The following is an 18,634-nucleotide window of genomic DNA, read 5'->3' on the forward strand; positions in this document are numbered from 1 at the left end:
GAAACAAAAGTGAAAAAGAATAGAGGAATGACAGTGAAGTTGATTATTTTCCAATAACAGCACATATAGAGTTTTATTCCTTCTGTAGAACATAAATTTACAGTCAACCAGAATTTTTTTTAACATTCATTAAAGCGCACCTATTATGGCTTTGAAACATGCTTAATTTTGTTGCAAAGGTCTCATACAAAATATTTACATACATCCAAGTTCAAAAAACACTTTAACGTGCTAATAATTAAATTTGCAGCATTACCTTTTTTCCCCTAGTGTTACAAATGACTCATTAAATGATCCTTCTAAAGGATTTATTCTAAACTCCTCCTTTCAGAGAGCATACTCTTCTCTGATTGGTCAGATATCCCAGTCTGTTGTGATGGTACTACCCCTTTCAGTGAGCAGTGAATGAAGACCAGAGGCGGGGTTTTTTGTTACAAACAAACTTAGGCGTGGGCAAGAACGGAAGTATGGAATAACTAATAACTTGGTTTGTTGTGCGCTTTGATTTTTAAACTTTGCAGACGTTTTTACATTCACAAACATCTATATAACACACTACATGAAACGTAATATTTGAAAAAACATAATCGGTGCACTTTTACTGTAAGAGGCCTTGTTACATCGCCGGCAGCCAGCAGAGGGCGGAAGAGGCGCACAGTGATCACAGTGTGGTAGAACTCAGTTGCCCACAATTCTCCAGGCTGATTACCCAGGATTGCCTGCACCTGCTAGTCAGGATAGGGCAGCCTTTGAACCAACCCTCTGTCACACCTTTGTAGAGAAGTGAGTGGTATGGCCTGTCAGGGCTTTACCCGTGGTAAAATAAAAGAACAGGAAAATGAGAATAATAAAAGAAATAGGAAAGAATCTGAAAAGAAAAGCAGAAAAAGTGGTGGAAATAAGGGTCAATAAAGATTTAAGTCATTGCCAGGAAAAGAGAAAGAAACTAACACAAAAATACAAGACAAAAGTTGGACATTTTCACTTAGGGGTGTACTCACTTTTGTTGCCAGCGGTTTAGACATTAATGGCTGTGTGTTGAGTTATTTTGAGGGGACAGCAAATTTACACTGTTACACAAGCTGTACACTCACTTCTTGACATTGTAGCAAAGTGTCATTTCTTCAGTGTTGTCAGATGAAAAGATGTAATCAAATATTTACAAAAATGTGAGGGTTGTACTCACTTTTGTGAGATACTATATATATATATATATATATATGTATACTGTGTGTGTGTGTGTGCGTATATATATATATATATATATATATATATATACCCTGGAGGTGTGAGGCGAACGTGCTAACCACAAAGCCACCGTGCGCCATATATATACAGTATCTCACAAAAGTGAGTACACCCCTCACATTTTTGTAAATATTTGATTATAACTTTTCATGTGACAACACTTGAGAAATGACACTTTGCTACAATGTAAAGCAGTGAGTGTATAGCTTGTGTAACAGTGTAAATTTGCTGTCCCCTCAAAATAACTCAACACACAGCCATTAATGTCTAAACCGCTGGCAATAAAAGTGAGTACACCCCTAAGTGAAAATGTCCAAATTGGGACCAAAGTGTCAATATTTTGTGTGTCCACCATTATTTTCAAACACTGCCTTAACCCTCTTGGGTATAGACTTCACCAGCTCTTCACAGGTTGCCACTGGAGTCCTCTTCCACTACTCCATTACAACATCATGGAGCTGGTGGTTATTAGAGACCTTGTGCTCCTCCACCTTCCGTTTGAGGATGCCCCACAGATGCTCAATAGGGTTTAGGTCAGGAGACATGCATGGCCAGTCCATCACCTTCACCCTCAGCTTCCTTAGCAAGGCAGTGGTTGTCTTGGAGGTGTGTTTGGGGTTGTTATCATGTTTGAATACTGCATACTTATCATGCTCTGCTTCAGTATGTCACAGTACATGTTGGCATTTATGGTTCCCTTAATGAATAGACGTATGAGTGCTGCCAACATTGCTGCAGAGGTTGAAGGGGTGGGGGGTCAGCCTGTCAGTGCTCAGACCATACGCCACACACTGCATCAAATTGGTCTGCATGGCTGTCGTCCCAGAAGGAAGCTGATGCACAAGAATGACTGCAAACAGTTTGCTGAAGACAAGCAGACTAAGGACATGGATTATGAGACCAAGATAAACTTATTTGGTTCAGATGGTGTCAAGCGTGTTTGGGGGCAACCAGGTGAGGAGTACAAAGACAAGTGTGTCTTGCCTACAGTCAAGCATGGTGGTGGGAGTGTCATGGTCTGGGGCTGCATGAGTGCTGCCGGCACTGGGGAGCTACAGTTCATTGAGGGAACCATGAATGCCAACGTGTACTGTGACATACTGAAGCAGAGCATGATCAATATGCATTATTACAGCATGATAACGACCCCAAACACACCTCCAAGACGACCACTGCCTTGCTAAAGAAGCTGAGGGTGAAGGTGATGGACTGGCCAAGCATGTCTCCAGACCTAAACCCTCTTGAGCATCTGTGGGGCATCCTCAAACGGAAGTTGGAGGAGCACAAGGTCTCTAACATTCACCAGCTCCGTGATGTCATCATGGTGGAGTGGAAGAGGACTCCAGTGGCAACCTGTGAAGCTCTGGTGAACTCCATGCCCAAGAGGGTTAAGGCAGTGCTGGAAAATAATGGTGGCCACATAAAATATTGACACTTTGGGCCCAATTTGGACATTTTCACTAACAGTGTACTCACTTTTGTTGCCAGCGGTTTAGACATTAATGGCTGTGTGTTGAGTTATTATACAAGCTGTATACTCACTACTTTACACTGTAGCAAAGTGTCATTTCTTCAGTGTTGTCACATGAAAAGATATAATCAAATATTTACAAAAATGTGAGGGGTGTATTCACTTTTGTGAGATACTGTATATATACACACATACACGGTGCACGGTGGCTTAGTGGTTAGCACGGTTAGTGGTTAGCATGTTCGCCTCACACCTCCAGGGTCGGGGGTTCGATTCCCACTGTGGCCCTGTGTGTGCGGAGTTTGCATGTTCTCCCCGTGCTGCGTGGGTTTCCTCTGGGTACTCCGGTACCCTGCCTTGTGCCCGATGCTCCCTTGGATAGGCTCCAGGTTTCCCGGCGACCCTCAAAAGGATAAAGCGGTATAGAAAATGGATGGATGGATGGATCTTGCTCTCGCTCTCTCAGTCTCCCAAATATATATATACATTTATATATATATAAGACAGCGAGAGCAAGAGAGAACTTACAGTTAGACACAGATGTACACAACTTTGAGATACTTATAGGTGCCAACGCAGGGGTCAGAGAAGACACTATTTGTAGCAGGCACCTGACAGGTTTGCTGTGGTTCACATCTGCAACAGAACAGAGGTTTGTTTTTAATTGTCTCCATCCATATCAATAATGTCTCTTTGTGATAATTGTCATGTATGGTAATAATAAAGATCACACTTCAATTAATATTTCTGTTACCTAACTACAACATTATATAGTGTGTTATATGAGTAGCAGTTTGTGTTGGAGAGTTGACTGAGAGGTTGTCCTGAAGAACATGTGGTGGAATCGGTTCGGCCATAGTTAGCCCTGATGATCCTTATACGGAGAACACCTAAAATTAGAAGAATTAAGCACAAGGGAAAAGTGTAGACTATTAAAAATAAGCATCTGCAAAGAAAAGCATCACTATTCAGCTGTCCCAGAACATGAATTTATAGTTGGTGCTAATTGTCTTAAAATCTTCGTTCTATAATGGGTAGTATTTAATGCAATCTTTATCATACAATGTATAAACATATAAATATATATTATATAAAAGAGCACAAACCACATGTCAGCACAGCATTGTTGCCTTCACATGTTACAATTTCCCCTGCAAAAAAAACAGATTAATAGCTTCTTTTCTTTTTTTTAAATTTAGACAGCTATATTTTATATGAAGCAATTTTGTGTGTGTGTGGGGGGGGTGTTTGTTCATATACTGTATATCCTAAGATATTCTTCTGAAGAATGGAGGACATTTAAGCTTACTACAATGGTGGGGGCCATCATCATAACAGGTATTCATGTCTGCTGAAATAGACAAATCATTAACACAGATTTTTGAGTAAGTGAACATGAAACATTCACTTGAGCTCTCTATGAAACTATTATCACATGATAGGTTATTTAAAATGTTCTGTTGGACTGCATTCAAATATTACCTCCAGAAACAAGTAAGCCAGAAGCCGCAATAAGTACTATAAATAAAATCACACATTGTAGAATTATAAGTGGACACTACAGGAAAATGTAGAATATCGCATTTTAACCATGCTAAAAATTCTCCTATTCAGCTAATTAGAAATTCAATAGGGCAATGTAAACATGATATGTTAGTAGTAGTTGTCTTTTTCATTAGTATATTATAAAAGAATAAATGCCTTGTTCAATAATGCAAAACAAATTTGAAATGATATCAAATATGGCAACATAAATATCTAAAAGAATTTAGAGCATTTTCAAACAAACTTTCAGAATTGCACTGTTGGTTGGACGATTGCACCACATAATATTTTGACTATTCTAATAAATGAAAAATGACCAATACATATATAAATTGTTTAATGTCTATTCATGTGTTATAATGTTTAATTTAATGTTTAATTATTAAAAGGCAAAAAAAATAAATGATAGAGTAAAAGTCTACAACACTACATAAACCTGCATACAGTACATTCTGCTAATTGTTACACTGCTATTTCACATGTTGAAATGCAAGTGGTGTAATTTAACTTAACTTAACCAATGGATATAGACAAGCATGGAAGAAACTTACAGCTGAGTAGAGTGAGCTTCAGGAAGAGCATTGTGGTGCTGGATGAGTCTAAGCTTAAGCTGAAACCTCAAGTGCAGCAGCGCTGGAAAATATTTATTTATAATGAGGAAAGAAGTCATAAACAAAGCCAAAATACATCCTTGTACAAAAGAGACCAGCTGATAATTAGAAAATTCAATTCAATTGCAAAACATATATTTACTGTTGCATTTCATGAGCAACAATGTACATTGAACAAAAAAAAAAGAAGAAGATTTTTTTGACAAGGCAATAACAATCCTCTCATGTACCACTGCACTTTCTATGGAAGCTTGTTTCCAGCAGAAAATCTTACACAGATTTACGCAACTTTTTCTCCTGCAATTGCCAATTTATGTCACTCAGTTGCCTCTTTGTGCCTGCACCTGCATGGTAATATTTCACTATTGCAAATTTTAATCTCACAATAAAATGTAATTATCAGACAATTTTGACTTCCATTCTTCTATTTCCCATTAAACAGCAATGAAACCAGGCACTCATGGCACTCCTTTTGAAATATTCTTTGGTTGAAAAAGGAAAAAGTTGCCACTATGATATTATAACTGTGATATTAACTTGTTATTGCAGGATATAAAGTCACAATTGCATGATATAATATCTTAATTAAGATGTAAAAAGTCAAAATTGCAAGAATAATCTAAATCTGCATAATGTGGTTGTGAATACAATGTAATAAATTAACAAATTTTGTAGGCCTATCAGTACACATTTTACAGTTATTGCAACTCCAGTGAATGTATTATATGTACTGTATATGTACTGTATATGATATGCAAGTTTGCTAAGTCAGCATCAGGTCAAGAAGCCCTTCATCCTGAAACAAGATAGAAAATTAGTTGTGAAATGCCTTTTTCTTTTGTTTTTTTTGTTTTTTGGATTTTGTTTAACACAGAGTGAGAATGTGCCACGAATACTACAAGGAGATACTGAATTTGATAGTAAAAATATGTTTAAAATAGCATTAGATAGCATTTGAATTTGAATGAAGTCAAGAACATGCCCAATAGACAGAATAACATGAATTCTAATGGACTAGTAGAGTACTATAGAGTACTCCTAAAAAGTGACTGTCATATGGCTTTGGTTGATTTGACAGAAAGAATGCATGTCAATCAAAATATATATAAATATCTATGATAATATATATTTTTAAATAATTAAAAAAGGAAATGCTACAAAATATTAATTATATGATGAAATATTGTTACATATTTGGTTAAGCTATTAAGTTTGGCTAATTTTAAATTTTGACAAAACCATCTGGTTCCTGACCATCTTCTTCTTGTCTATTGATTATGTGGGACTGACATTTATTGTTAAAACCACATTAGCTCAACTTTGATTAACCTGATTCGGTAGAATGTTTGATTGGACAAAGTTTTCATTTACAACAGTGAAATGAGAGTTTTTAAACATAGGAATTCAGAAACATAGTTCAAAAATGTAAACATTTCTAAACTGTACCAATTTTCAATGTTGGCCTTCAAAAATAAATGCTCTTATGCCACTTTTCTTATGTTTAAGTACAAATGCACAATGCTAGTACAATGTTATCTGAATTAAATTAAATGCTAGTAAAATGTTATCTGAATTACATTGCAATTATTTAGATTGCACTCCTTTAGATGGTACTTTCTACCCTCGCTTAAAGTCTGTTTAATTGGATTAAAAGGGTCACAAAAAATAGTTACTACTCTAATCTTGAATGAAAATGCTCACAAGTGAAATAATTTGTCATAGAAGCAGCTGTAACTATTTAGTTTATACATCTGGAAGATTTGTATCATTAATCAATGCCCTCTAATTTGAGTTTGGCTTAAGACAACTAATGTACTATTCATATTCAAAAGGTTCAAAAACTTTTCTTAGATATGGATGTGTAAGTTCTACACACTTCCTGTGATGCATAACCCTTAAAATGTCATCTAAGAAGTTATAGTCTAGTTCTTTTGCTGTTCTAGTTTCTTTTGTTTTCAATCCTTTTAACTCACCAAGATTGGGCTCAGTCAGGTCTTTTCTTTTGTAGCTCTTTGGTTCGATCAACAGCTTTTAGATTTTGGTCTATAAAATCTATTCCTAGATGAGATGTTACACCATGAAGGTCTCGGTGCCCTGTACACTGAGTGTGCGGTTGTACCATCTATTTATTGGCACCTGGCCTTGACTTAATCAGAAGATGCTCAGAGAGTACAGACAGATGGGCACCAGCAGCCCAGTCAAATCTAAACATACAGCAATACATCTATTAAAGCAAAGCAGTAAGAAATTGTGAATTTCCCTCTGGGGAATCTAAATAAATAAATAAATAAATGAATCTATCTCAATAAGTGTGAACAGTATCAAAGGTCACAGCACAACAGACACTTATTCACAAAATATGGAGCAACTCCAAATAGTCCTCCTGCAGAGGTGTCAACATTGCTAACAAGAAAATCCTAGTGAAAATTTTATCAAAAAGGCTAGCATATGTTGGTGGTGTGTGCTAACAGCATGAATGATAAAACATGTATTATTGAAATGATGTTTAACTGCAATCTATAGAAATATTTGGCTGTTTTAGCAACCAAATAGGTTTTAAAGCTTATGTTTTTATTTTATAGTTTTGTATGCATATTCTTCTTCTTATTATTATTATTCTACAATACATCCTGAAAATGAATTCATTAATAAACTTCCTGTTTAATGAAAAAGAAATACACAGTACTTGTCCTTTCGTACAGTATTTTGTTCTGATCATTGAGAAAGCAGATATTGTTGTAGCAAGGAGTCAAAATAGTAAATGCTATGGCTAAACTGTAAAGGTTGTCACCTGTGATCAATGTGATGTGTATCCACATCACATATGTACACACACACACACACACACACACACGCACACGCACACTCACAGTAACCACAGTCACATAAAGTATATATAGGGGTATATATAAAACTGCAGGGGTATAAATATGAGGTAACACATAGGCCAAATTCCCTTAGTCATTCATAACCATTCATAACATTGGGTAAAACTAAGGAATATAGCTGTGATGTACGGCAGAAGCTTGAGCTTCTCAAAATGAGAAGTGGCTATAAGAATTAGCACAAGCATTGAAAATGCCAATTTCCACCATCAGGGCAATAATTAAAGTTCCAGTCAACTGGAAATGTTATGAATCAACCTGGAATTGGACACATGTCTATTGTCTCAATACACTGTGAAGAGGATGGCTCCAAGGATCTCAGCTGGAGAATTGCAGTTAGTTGCATCTTGGGGTCAGAAAGTCTCAAAAACTACAACCCGAAGTCACCTACATCATCGCAAGTTGTTTGGAAGTTTTTCAGGAAAAAAAGCCTCTACTCTCATACTTATACTTATGTAAATGTGCTTTTTTTGTTTTCTATTTTTAATACATTTGCAAAGATTTCAAAACAAACTTCTTTCATGTTGTCATTATGGGGTATTGTTTGTAGAATTCTGAGGAAAATAATGAATTTAATCCATTTTGGAATAAGGCTGTAACATAACAAAATGTGGGAAAAGTGAAGCGCTGTGAATAATTTCCGGATGCACTGTATGTACTAAATTTAAATCAGGACTCAAAACTGACTTCTTTTTTTTCAAGCATGCTTCTTGGAATGGTCCCCAAAGGAAAGATGTCTTCTGCAAATTATATTTTCCAAACATTCATTTTTCATAAAAATGTAATGTTTCAGTGAAATGTTTGAATGTCTTTTTAGCTAAAAAAAATAATAATAATCCATCCATCCATCCATTTTCTATACCGCTTATCCTTCCTTCAGGGTCACGGGGAAACCTGGAGCCTATCCCAGGAAGCATCGGGCACAAGGCGGGGTACACCCTGGACAGGGTGCCAATACATCGCAGGGCACAATCACATACACATTCACACATCCATTCATACACTACGGACACTTTGGACATGCCAATCAGTCTACCATGCCTTTGGACTGGGGGAGGAAACCGGAGCACCCAGAGGAAACCCCCGCAGCAAGGGGAGAACATGCAAACTCCGCACACACAGGGCCATGGTGGGAATCGAACCCCTGACCCTGGAGGTGTGAGGCAAACGTGCTAACTACCAAGCCACCATGCACTCATAATAATAATAATAATAATAATAATAATAATAATAATAAATGAAGGCAGTCCTGTCTACGAACAAGAACAAGAAACAAGAAACAGAACCAAATGTGACAGCCAGGAGAGTGTCCAGGAGACCTGTAGCAGAAGCATTTCACCCTATTCCCACTATAGATATAACATTGTGCCTGTAGAGGTCACTCAGTAGTCATTGTCTTTTAAAATATGTGCTTTGTATGGAACTGTTTTGAATTTGGCTAAAGATTTCATTGTCAGTATTAATTGGACACAAATGTTGTATAAAATACCTCATCTGCAAATATGAACCAAGTTTCAAACCACCATTCAAAGAGGCTAAAACATGTTGCGCCACCAAAATGTCACCACAATATAAAGGAATATTTCTTCCTAAAGTAAGCCAATTTCTCTGCAGTATGAATCTCAACATCTTCTTCAACCTACAGTGTTATAATATGATGCAAAGAAATATCTAAATTTCAAGCATGCAATGTTCAGATCACTGTTTAAGAAACTAAAACAACTTGAGCCATAAAAATCTCATGACTAAAATAGCACTCACTGTCTCCAACCAGGCCCAAAGGGATCTTCACCCTATGAAGTAATTTATATAAAATGATCACACCACTGTCTGAAGGGTCAAAATGTTTATGGCATTTAAACACAATGCTATACCATGAGACTACACTGCCTCTTTAATTAATAATTTTATTTGTTTATTGTTTTGCCTATTAATAAATGCCCACAAGAACCTAATGTGTATAATTTACTGATTTCTTAACCTTCTTAATCTTGTATTACAACCTTGGACTGTTTACCTTTAGATTTACCTTTTGCTTGAGCGCTGTGTTTGAAATATTTCTTGGACTTTATTTATCATATCACAGATTAGACTATCACTGCCTTGGATTACATGAACTGTGTGTATTTTAATAAACTCTGCACATAAACATACACAACTCTCATCCTTATTATGCATGCATTTAGAGAATACTTTATTGCACAATCATTAGTAAAATGGATTAGTTTAGGAGGAAGTTATTACAGGTAAAACAACTTAGAAAATTTCAGAAATAAAATCATTACAGTAGTTGATTATAACATGCAAATGTCAAGTACACCACCACCAAGTCTCCTGCACTGTATCCTGTGCATGTTTGCATATTTAAAACTTGCTCTGATTCCTTTTCAGACTGAAGAGCGGCCACGGGGGAGAAAGCTGGAGTCCCTCGAGTTATTCTGTCTAAAGCAGTAAAACAAACAGGGAAAAAGAATAGTATTAGTACTGCACATAAAATACCTTTCATACTGGATGTATGGTGCCAACCTGTTTAGGTAAACTGTACTTGAGATGTGAAGTAATTCAGATAAAAGATAAAAGATCATTTAATTGTAATTTTTAAAAAATGTATTTTTATATATAGTATATAAAGAATATTTTGGGAATGCTGTGTTTTTTGTATTGAATAACCTTTTATCAATAAGTAAAACATTTTATGCACTTTTTATGATTGTATCAGTCTTTCTTTATTTCTTTATGTCTCTCTTGTCTTTTAAGTGCTTCATTGTGACTTCAAATTGCACTTTTGTCATCAATATATAAATAATTAAAAATAATACAGGGTGTGTTGTAATCAAGGACAGAGTGGTATGACAGTGAAGTTGATTATTTTCCAATAACAGCACATATAGAGTTTTATTCCTTCTGTACAACAGCAATTTACAGCCAACTACAATTTTTTTTAAAACATTCATTAAAGCGCACCTATTATGGTTTTGAAACGTCCCTAATTTTGTTTCAGAGGTCTCATACAATAGATTTACATGCATCCAAGTTCAAAAAACACTTTAATGTGCTCATAATTTAAATTGTAGCATTAGATTTTTCCCTGCAGTGTCACAAACGACTCATTAAATGATCCGTTCTAAAGGATTCATTGTAAACTCCTCCTTTCAGAGAGCATACTCTGCTCTGATTGGTCAGATGTCCCAGTCTGTTGTGATTGGTCTACCGCTGTCAGCAAGCAGTCAATGAAGACCAGAGGCAGGCTTTTTTTTTTTTTTTTTTTTTTTTTAAACTATTTAGCTTTGTGCAGGAACTACTAACAACTGGAATTACTAACAACTCATTTAAGCTGTTCAGAATCAGCTCCTTCTTTTGGGAGTCAATATCTTCATTTGTCATGAGCTTTGATTTTTTAAACTTTGTAGATGTTTTTACATTCACAAACAGCTCTATAACACACTACATGTAAGGTAATATTTTAAAAAAACAAACAAACAAAAAAAGCATAATAGGTGCACTTTAACTGTTAGGGGTTGCACTACATCGCTGGCAGCCAACAGAGGGCGGAAGAAGCGCACACTGATGACTGTGTGGTAGAACTTAGTTGCCCACAATTCTCCAGGCTGATTACCCTGGATTGCCTGCACCTGCTAGTCAGGATACTTAAGGGCAGGCTTGGAACCAGCCCTCTGTCACACCTTTGTAGAGAAGTGTGGTATGGCCTGTCAGGGCTTTATCCATGGTAAGGTAAAAGAGTAGGAAAATAAGAATGACAAAAGAATTAGAAAAGAAACTGAAAAGAAATGCAGAACGACAGTGAGACAGTGGAGTAAATAAGGGCCAATAAAGATTAAAGTCATTGCCAGGAAAAGAGAAAGAAAAAATATAAGACAACTGTAACAAAGGGAGAAATAAGATAAAAAGTATCTCTGAAAAAAAAATTGTATATAAGTTTGTATATAATCTATATAGTTATATAATATAATAATATAATCTTTGGCATTTACACCTCTATTCGGTGGTCTTTGCTTTTCTAGAACTCAATTAAAAGATCTTGTATGGTAACACTACTTGTGTTGCTCTCCGTTTGATATATAGCTTTGCTTGTATTTCCTCCTTTGTAATTTGCTTTGGATAAAGCGTCTGCTAAATGAATAAATGTAAATGGAAGTATATACACTCACTGTCCAATTTATTAGTAACACCTGCACATTCATGCAGTTATCCAATCAGTCAATCATTTGGCAGCAGCACAATGCATAAAATCATGCAGATTAATGTCAAGAGCTTCAGTTAATGTTCACATCAAGCCTCAGAATGACATGTGAAAAAGTGTGATCCCTGACTTTAAATGTAGCATGGTTGTTGGTAACAGATGGTTTGATTATTTCAAAAGCTGCTAACCTCACAAGATTTTCACACACAGCAGTCTCTAGAGTTTACACAGAAATTTACATAGTTTGCACAAAACACACCAAAACATTTCCAAATTTGCATTTCACTCTGCAATTGGATATATATATCCAAGAGAGAGAGAACTTACAGTTAGACACAGATGTACACAACATTGAGGTACTTATAGGTGCCAACGCAGGGGTCAGAGAAGACAGTATTTGTAGCAGGCACCTGACAGGTGTGCTGTAGTTCACATCTGCAACAGAACAGAGGTTTGTTTTTAATTGTCTCCATCCATATCAGTAATGTATGTTAGTGATAATTGTCATGTATGGTAATGATAAAGATCACACTTCAATTAATATTTCTGTTACCTATCTACAACATTATATAGTGAGCTAGATGAGTAGCAGTTTGTGTTGGAGAGTTGACTGGGAGGTTGTCCTGAAGAACATGTGATAGAATCGGTTCGGCCATAGTTAGCGCTGATGATCCTTATACGGCGAAAACCTAAAATTAGAAGAATTAAGCACAAGGGAAAAGTGTAGACTATTAAAAATAAGCATCTGCAAAGAAAAGCATCACTATTCAGCTGTCCCAGAACATGAATTTATAGTTGGTGCTAATTGTCTTAAAATCTTTATTCTATAAAGGGTAGTATTTAATGCAATCTTTATCATACAATGTATAAACATATAAATATATATTATATAAAAGAGCACAAACCACATGTCAGCACAGCAGTGTTGCCTTCACAGGTCACAATTTCCCCTGCAAGAAACAGATTAATAACTTATTTTCTTTTTTAGGCAGCTATATTTTCTATGAAGTAATGGTGTGTGTGTGTGTGCGTGTGTGTGTGCGTGTGTGTGTGTTTATATAGCCTAAGATATTTTTCTGAAGAATGGAGGACATTTAAGCTTACTACAACGGTGCTGCAAATCATCATAACAGGTCATCCTGGTCTCTGAAATAGACAAATCATTAACACAGATTTTTGAGTAAGTGAACATGAAACATTCACTTGAGCTCTCTATGAAACTATTATCACATGATAGGTTATTTAAAATGTTCTGTTGGACTGCATTCAAATATTACCTCCAGAAACAAGTAAGCCAGAAGCCGCAATAAGTACTGTAAATAAAATCACACATTGTAGAATTATAAGTGGACATTAGAGGAAAATGTAGACATATAATGTTAACATTATATGTTGGTAGTAGTTGTCTTTTTTAAAGTATAAATCTTTCTTTTCTCTTAGCAAGATAATCATCTCTTGATTAGGGACAGAGTAATCCCACTGTCTGTGATGTGCAGGTTGTTATTTATTTATTTATTTATAATAATTTTTAAATTAATATATTTACACTTGTACTTATTTTCAGGAAAACACACTAAAATGCAGACAATTCTGCTCCAAATTAAACTGTAATAAAGAACTATCTGTATATGACCCATGAGTTGAGTATAAAAGCACAGAAAAAGACAGATTTTTGGTCACATCACATGATATTTTTGAATTTTAAATTTCAAAAATCAAAACAGACAGAATTGACCACCAAAGCAAAATTTCATTGTTTTCTTGGGGTCTTTCCATAAAACAAGACATCTTCTAAATGTTTCCAATAATCCTAGGCATGTTACTTTATATTTGTTTGTTTGGTTGTTTTTATTTTTGTTTTTGTTTTTTGCCATTGAACTCTTTGTCATTATTGTTGGTGACAACTGATTTCCTAAAATGAACAACTTTGGACAATTTTTCATTAGTATATTATGAAAGAATAAATGCATTGGTCAGTAATGCAAAACACATTTGAAATTATATCAAATATGGCAACATAAATATCTAAAAGGAGCAATTTCAAATAAGCTTTCAGAATTGCACCGATGGTTGGACAATTGCACCACATGATGTTTTGATTATTCTAATAAATGAAAAATGACCAATACATAAAAAGTATTAATTGTTTTATGTCTATTCATGTGTTTTAATGTTTCATTTAATGTTTAATTATTAAAAGGCAAAAAATAAATGATCATTAAAAAAGTATACAACACTACACAAACCCACATACAATGCATTCTGCTAATTGTTACACTGCTATTTCACATGTTGAGATGCAAGTGGTGTAATTTAACTTAACTTAACCCATGGATATAGACAAGCATGGAAGAAACTTACAGCTGAGTAGAGTGAGCTTCAGGAAGAGCATTGTGGTTCTGGATGAGTCTAAGCTTAAGCTGAAACCTCAAGTGCTGGAAAATATCTATTTATAATGAGGAAAGAAGTCATAAACAAAGCCAAAATACATCCTTGTACAAAAGAGACCAGCTGATAATTAGAAAATGCTAACCCAAACATATATTTGCTATTGCATCTCCCAGATATGTGCACACAATTTCAAACATAATTCAAATTCAATTTCAAAACTTGCATTTCATGAGAAACAGTGTACAATAATAATAATTTAAAAAATAATTATAATAATATTTAAATTATAAAATATATATATATATTTTTGACAAGGCAATAGCAATTCTCTCATTTTCCACTGCACTCTCTATGGAAGCTTGTTTCGGGCAGAAAATCTTATACAGATTTATGCAACTTTTTATCCTGCAATTGCAAGTTAATGTCATTCAATTGCCTCTTTATGTCTGCACCTACAAAGTAATATTTTACAATTGCAAACTTTTATCTCACAATAAAATGCAATTATCAGAGAATTGTGAATTTCCATTCTTCTGTTTCCCATAATCAAACAGTAAGGAAGCCAGGCACTCATGGTACTCATAGTGAAATATTCTTTTGTTGAAAAATAAAAAGTTGATATGTTATGTTGCTATGATATTATAACTTTGATATTAACTTGCTATTGTGGATATAAAGTCACAATTGCATGATATAATATCTTAATTAAGATGTAAAAATTCATAATTGCAAGAATATTATAAATCTGCATAATGTGGTTGTGAATACAATGTAATAAATTAACAAATTGTGTAGGCCTATCAGTACACATTTTACAGCTATTGCAACTCCAGTCAATGTATGATATGTACTATATGTGTACTGTATATGATATGCAAATTTGCTAAGTCAGCATGTTTGTGAAAGTCACAAACTCTCCCATCAGGTCTAGAAGCCCTTCATCCCAAAACAAGATAGAAAATTAGTTGTGAAATGCCTTTTTTTGTTTTTTGTTTAACACTGAGTGAGAATGTGCCACCAATACTACAAGTAGATACAGATTTTGATTGCAAAAATATGTTTAAAATAGCACTAGTTAGCATTTGAATTTGAATGAAGTCAAGAACATGCCGCATAGACAGAATAACACGAATGCTAATACTAATGGACTAGTACAGTACTATAGAGTACTTCTGAAAAGTGAGTGTCATATGGCTTTGGTTGCTTTGATAGAAATTATGCATGGCAATCAAATTATATATATATATGATAATATATATTTAAAACAAAATTATAATAAAAAAGCAAATGCTACAAAATATTAATTATATGATGAAATATTGTCACATATTTGGTTAAGCTATTAAGTTTGGCAAATTTTCAATTTTGACAAAACCTTCTGGTTCCTGTCCATCTGCTTCTTGTCTATTAATTATGTGGGACTGACATTTATTGTTAAAACCACATTATTGTAACTTAGGTTTTATTAGCTGAAATTTGATTAACCTGATTCGGTAGAATGTTTGTCTTGGAAAAATTTTTCATTTACAACAGTGAAATGAGAGTTTTTAAACATAGGAAAAATGGCATAATGCATTTTTTTGAAGGCCAACATTGTAAATTGGAACAAGTTAGAAATGTAAACATTATCTGAATTAGATTGTACTTAATTAAATTGCAATTATTTAGTTTGCACTCCTTTAGTTGGTACTTTCTACCCTCGCTTAAAGTCCGTTTTTTTGCATTAAAAGGGTCACAAAAAATAGTTAGTACTCTAATCTTGAATGAAAACACTCACAAGTGAAATAATTTATCATAGAGGCAACCTATGATGCATAACCCTTAAAATGCCATCTAATAAGTTATAGTCTAGTTCTTTTGCTGTTCTAGTTTCTTTTGTTTTCAATCCTTTTAACTCACCAAGATCGGGCTCAATCAGGTCTTGTCTTTTGTAGCTCTTTGGTTCGATCAACAGCTTTCAGATTTTGGTCTATAAACTCTATTCCTAGATGAGATGTTACACCATGAAGGTCTCGGCGCCCTGTACATTGAATGTGCAGTTGTACCATCTATTTATTGGCACCTGGCCTTGACTTAATCAGAAGATGCTCAGAGAGTACAGACAGATGGGCACCAGCAGCCCAGTCAAATATAAACATACAGCAAAACATCTATTAAAGCAAAGCAGTAAGAAAATGTGAATTTCCCTCTGGGGAATCTAAATAAATAAATAAATAAATAAATCTAAATAAGTATGAAAAGTGTCAAAGGTCACAGCACAACAGACACTTATTCACAAAATATGGAGCAATTCCAAATAGTCCTCCTGCAGAGGTGTCAACATTGCTAACAAGAAAATCCTAGTGAAAATTTTACCAAAAAGGCTAGTATATGTTGGTGGTGTGTGCTAACAGCATGAATGATAAAACATGTATTATTGAAATGATGTTTAACTGCAATCTACAGAAATATTTGGCTGTTTTAGCCAACAAATAGGTATTTAAGCTCATTTTTTAATTGTATAGGTTTGTATACATAATCTTATTATTCTTATTCATATTATTTTATTAAAATATGTTATTGTCTGGTCTGCTGTCAGGTCCCTTGTACAATACATCCCGTTAAATGATAAAGAAATACACAGCACTTGTCCTTTTATACAGTACTTTGTTCTGATCACTGAGAATGCAGATTTTGTTGTAGCAAGTGGTCAAAATAGTAAATGCTATGGCTAAACTGTAGATGTTGTCACCTGTGATTAATGTGATGTGTGTCCAAACTTCACTTAATGATGGAGAATAACAATTAATTCCAGTTGAGTAAGATTAAGTAAAATAGCTAACTCAGCTGAATAACCTTCAGTGCTATCAGGACACTTTAGAAATAAACATTTCTAGATAAAATGTAACACCATGAAACTCTCATGACCATCTGTTTATTTACACCTGACCTTGACTTAATCAAACGACATACAAAAAAGTAAAGAAGGCATTGAAAAATCGCCTTTATTGTTTAACCTTTTGATCTTTTGTAAAAAAATAAAAAATAAAAAAAAATCACAAAAATACTCTGCTCTCATGGATATCAAACAATTGCAAACACAACACAGGTTTGTCAAAAAAATCTTTGTTAAATATAGATGTGCAACAATTATTGGAACCCCTGTGAATTCATATGAGAAAAATATATTTGAAGTATATTCCCACTGATATTTTAAAACAAAAATTGAGTACGCCTGGTTGACTAGGAACAGGAAATTGTTAAACCATGACTTCACAGGGGTATAAATATGAGGTAACACATGAGCCAAATTGCTTTTGTCACTCACAACAATGGGTAAGGCCAAGGAATATAGCGGCAAAAGGTGTTGAACTTAACAAAATGGGAAGTGGCTATAAGAGAGAATGTATATATATGTATATATATATATATATATATATATATATATATATATATATATATACACACACCTACTAACCACTACTAATCATCCCTGGACAAGTGAACCACACAAGACTTCACATGTTCAGATTTATAATAAGTGATGTAAGGGAGAAGTCAGCTTTTAGTCAAACAGAGTTGCAGGATTCACTAGAGCTGCAAACCATTAACACATGCGTGATAAAGTCCAGGCAGCATCATCACTAACTAACCTGTGTCCACTGCCTAATTTACACAAGTGCATTGCAAATCAGGCAAGGGATGTGGATTATGGGAATCACACAACAAAAATAACTTAAGAAGGCCTTGCTCCTGACTTGAATGCCACTGAATATTTATGGAGAATTTTGAAAATATGAGTCCATCAGAGTGACCCCCATAACCATGGGGAATTGAAGATGATTTGCCAAGAAGAAATGGCAAGAATCTATTTATTTTCTATATTATTGAGCACTTGACATTTATTGCCTTTGCACAAATCCCCATAATAAACTAATGTGTGTAATTTGCTGATGTCTTAGCTGTGACTGCTTATATGACAACCTTGAACTGTTTATCTCTTTTCTGCATTTAGATTACATTTTGCTCCTGTCTGCTTGAACACTGTGTTTAAATGTTTATTGAATTACAGATTGGACAGTAAACTCTGCACATGAATTCACACAACATCCATCCCTGTTATACTTGTATTTAGAGGACACTTTATTGTACATCATTAGTAAACAGCAGATAAGTAATCTTCAGAAATAAAATCTTTACAGCAGTTGATTATATAACATGCAAATATTAAGTAGAAAATAGGTGTGCGTATATTTAGATATGAGTGAGATGGAGGCGACACTAGCAAGGAAACAATCTACTA

The 18,634-nt window shown here is 34.6% G+C and overlaps 1 protein-coding gene across 1 annotated transcript; it reads right to left on the reverse strand.

The window, feature by feature from the left end:
• Positions 1–3,249: 3,249 nt before the first annotated feature.
• On the reverse strand, positions 3,250–3,703 carry LOC128607529 (rhamnose-binding lectin-like; the record flags this gene model as incomplete). Its single annotated transcript, XM_053624444.1, has 2 exons — positions 3,250–3,371; positions 3,490–3,703. Coding segments are annotated over 2 exons (336 nt in total), but the record flags the coding sequence as incomplete, so codon positions are not given.
• Between the last annotated feature and the right edge of the window lie 14,931 nt (positions 3,704–18,634).

The sequence above is a fragment of the Ictalurus furcatus genome, chromosome 5 (assembly GCF_023375685.1).
Source record: "Ictalurus furcatus strain D&B chromosome 5, Billie_1.0, whole genome shotgun sequence".
Classification (NCBI taxonomy): domain Eukaryota; kingdom Metazoa; phylum Chordata; class Actinopteri; order Siluriformes; family Ictaluridae; genus Ictalurus; species Ictalurus furcatus.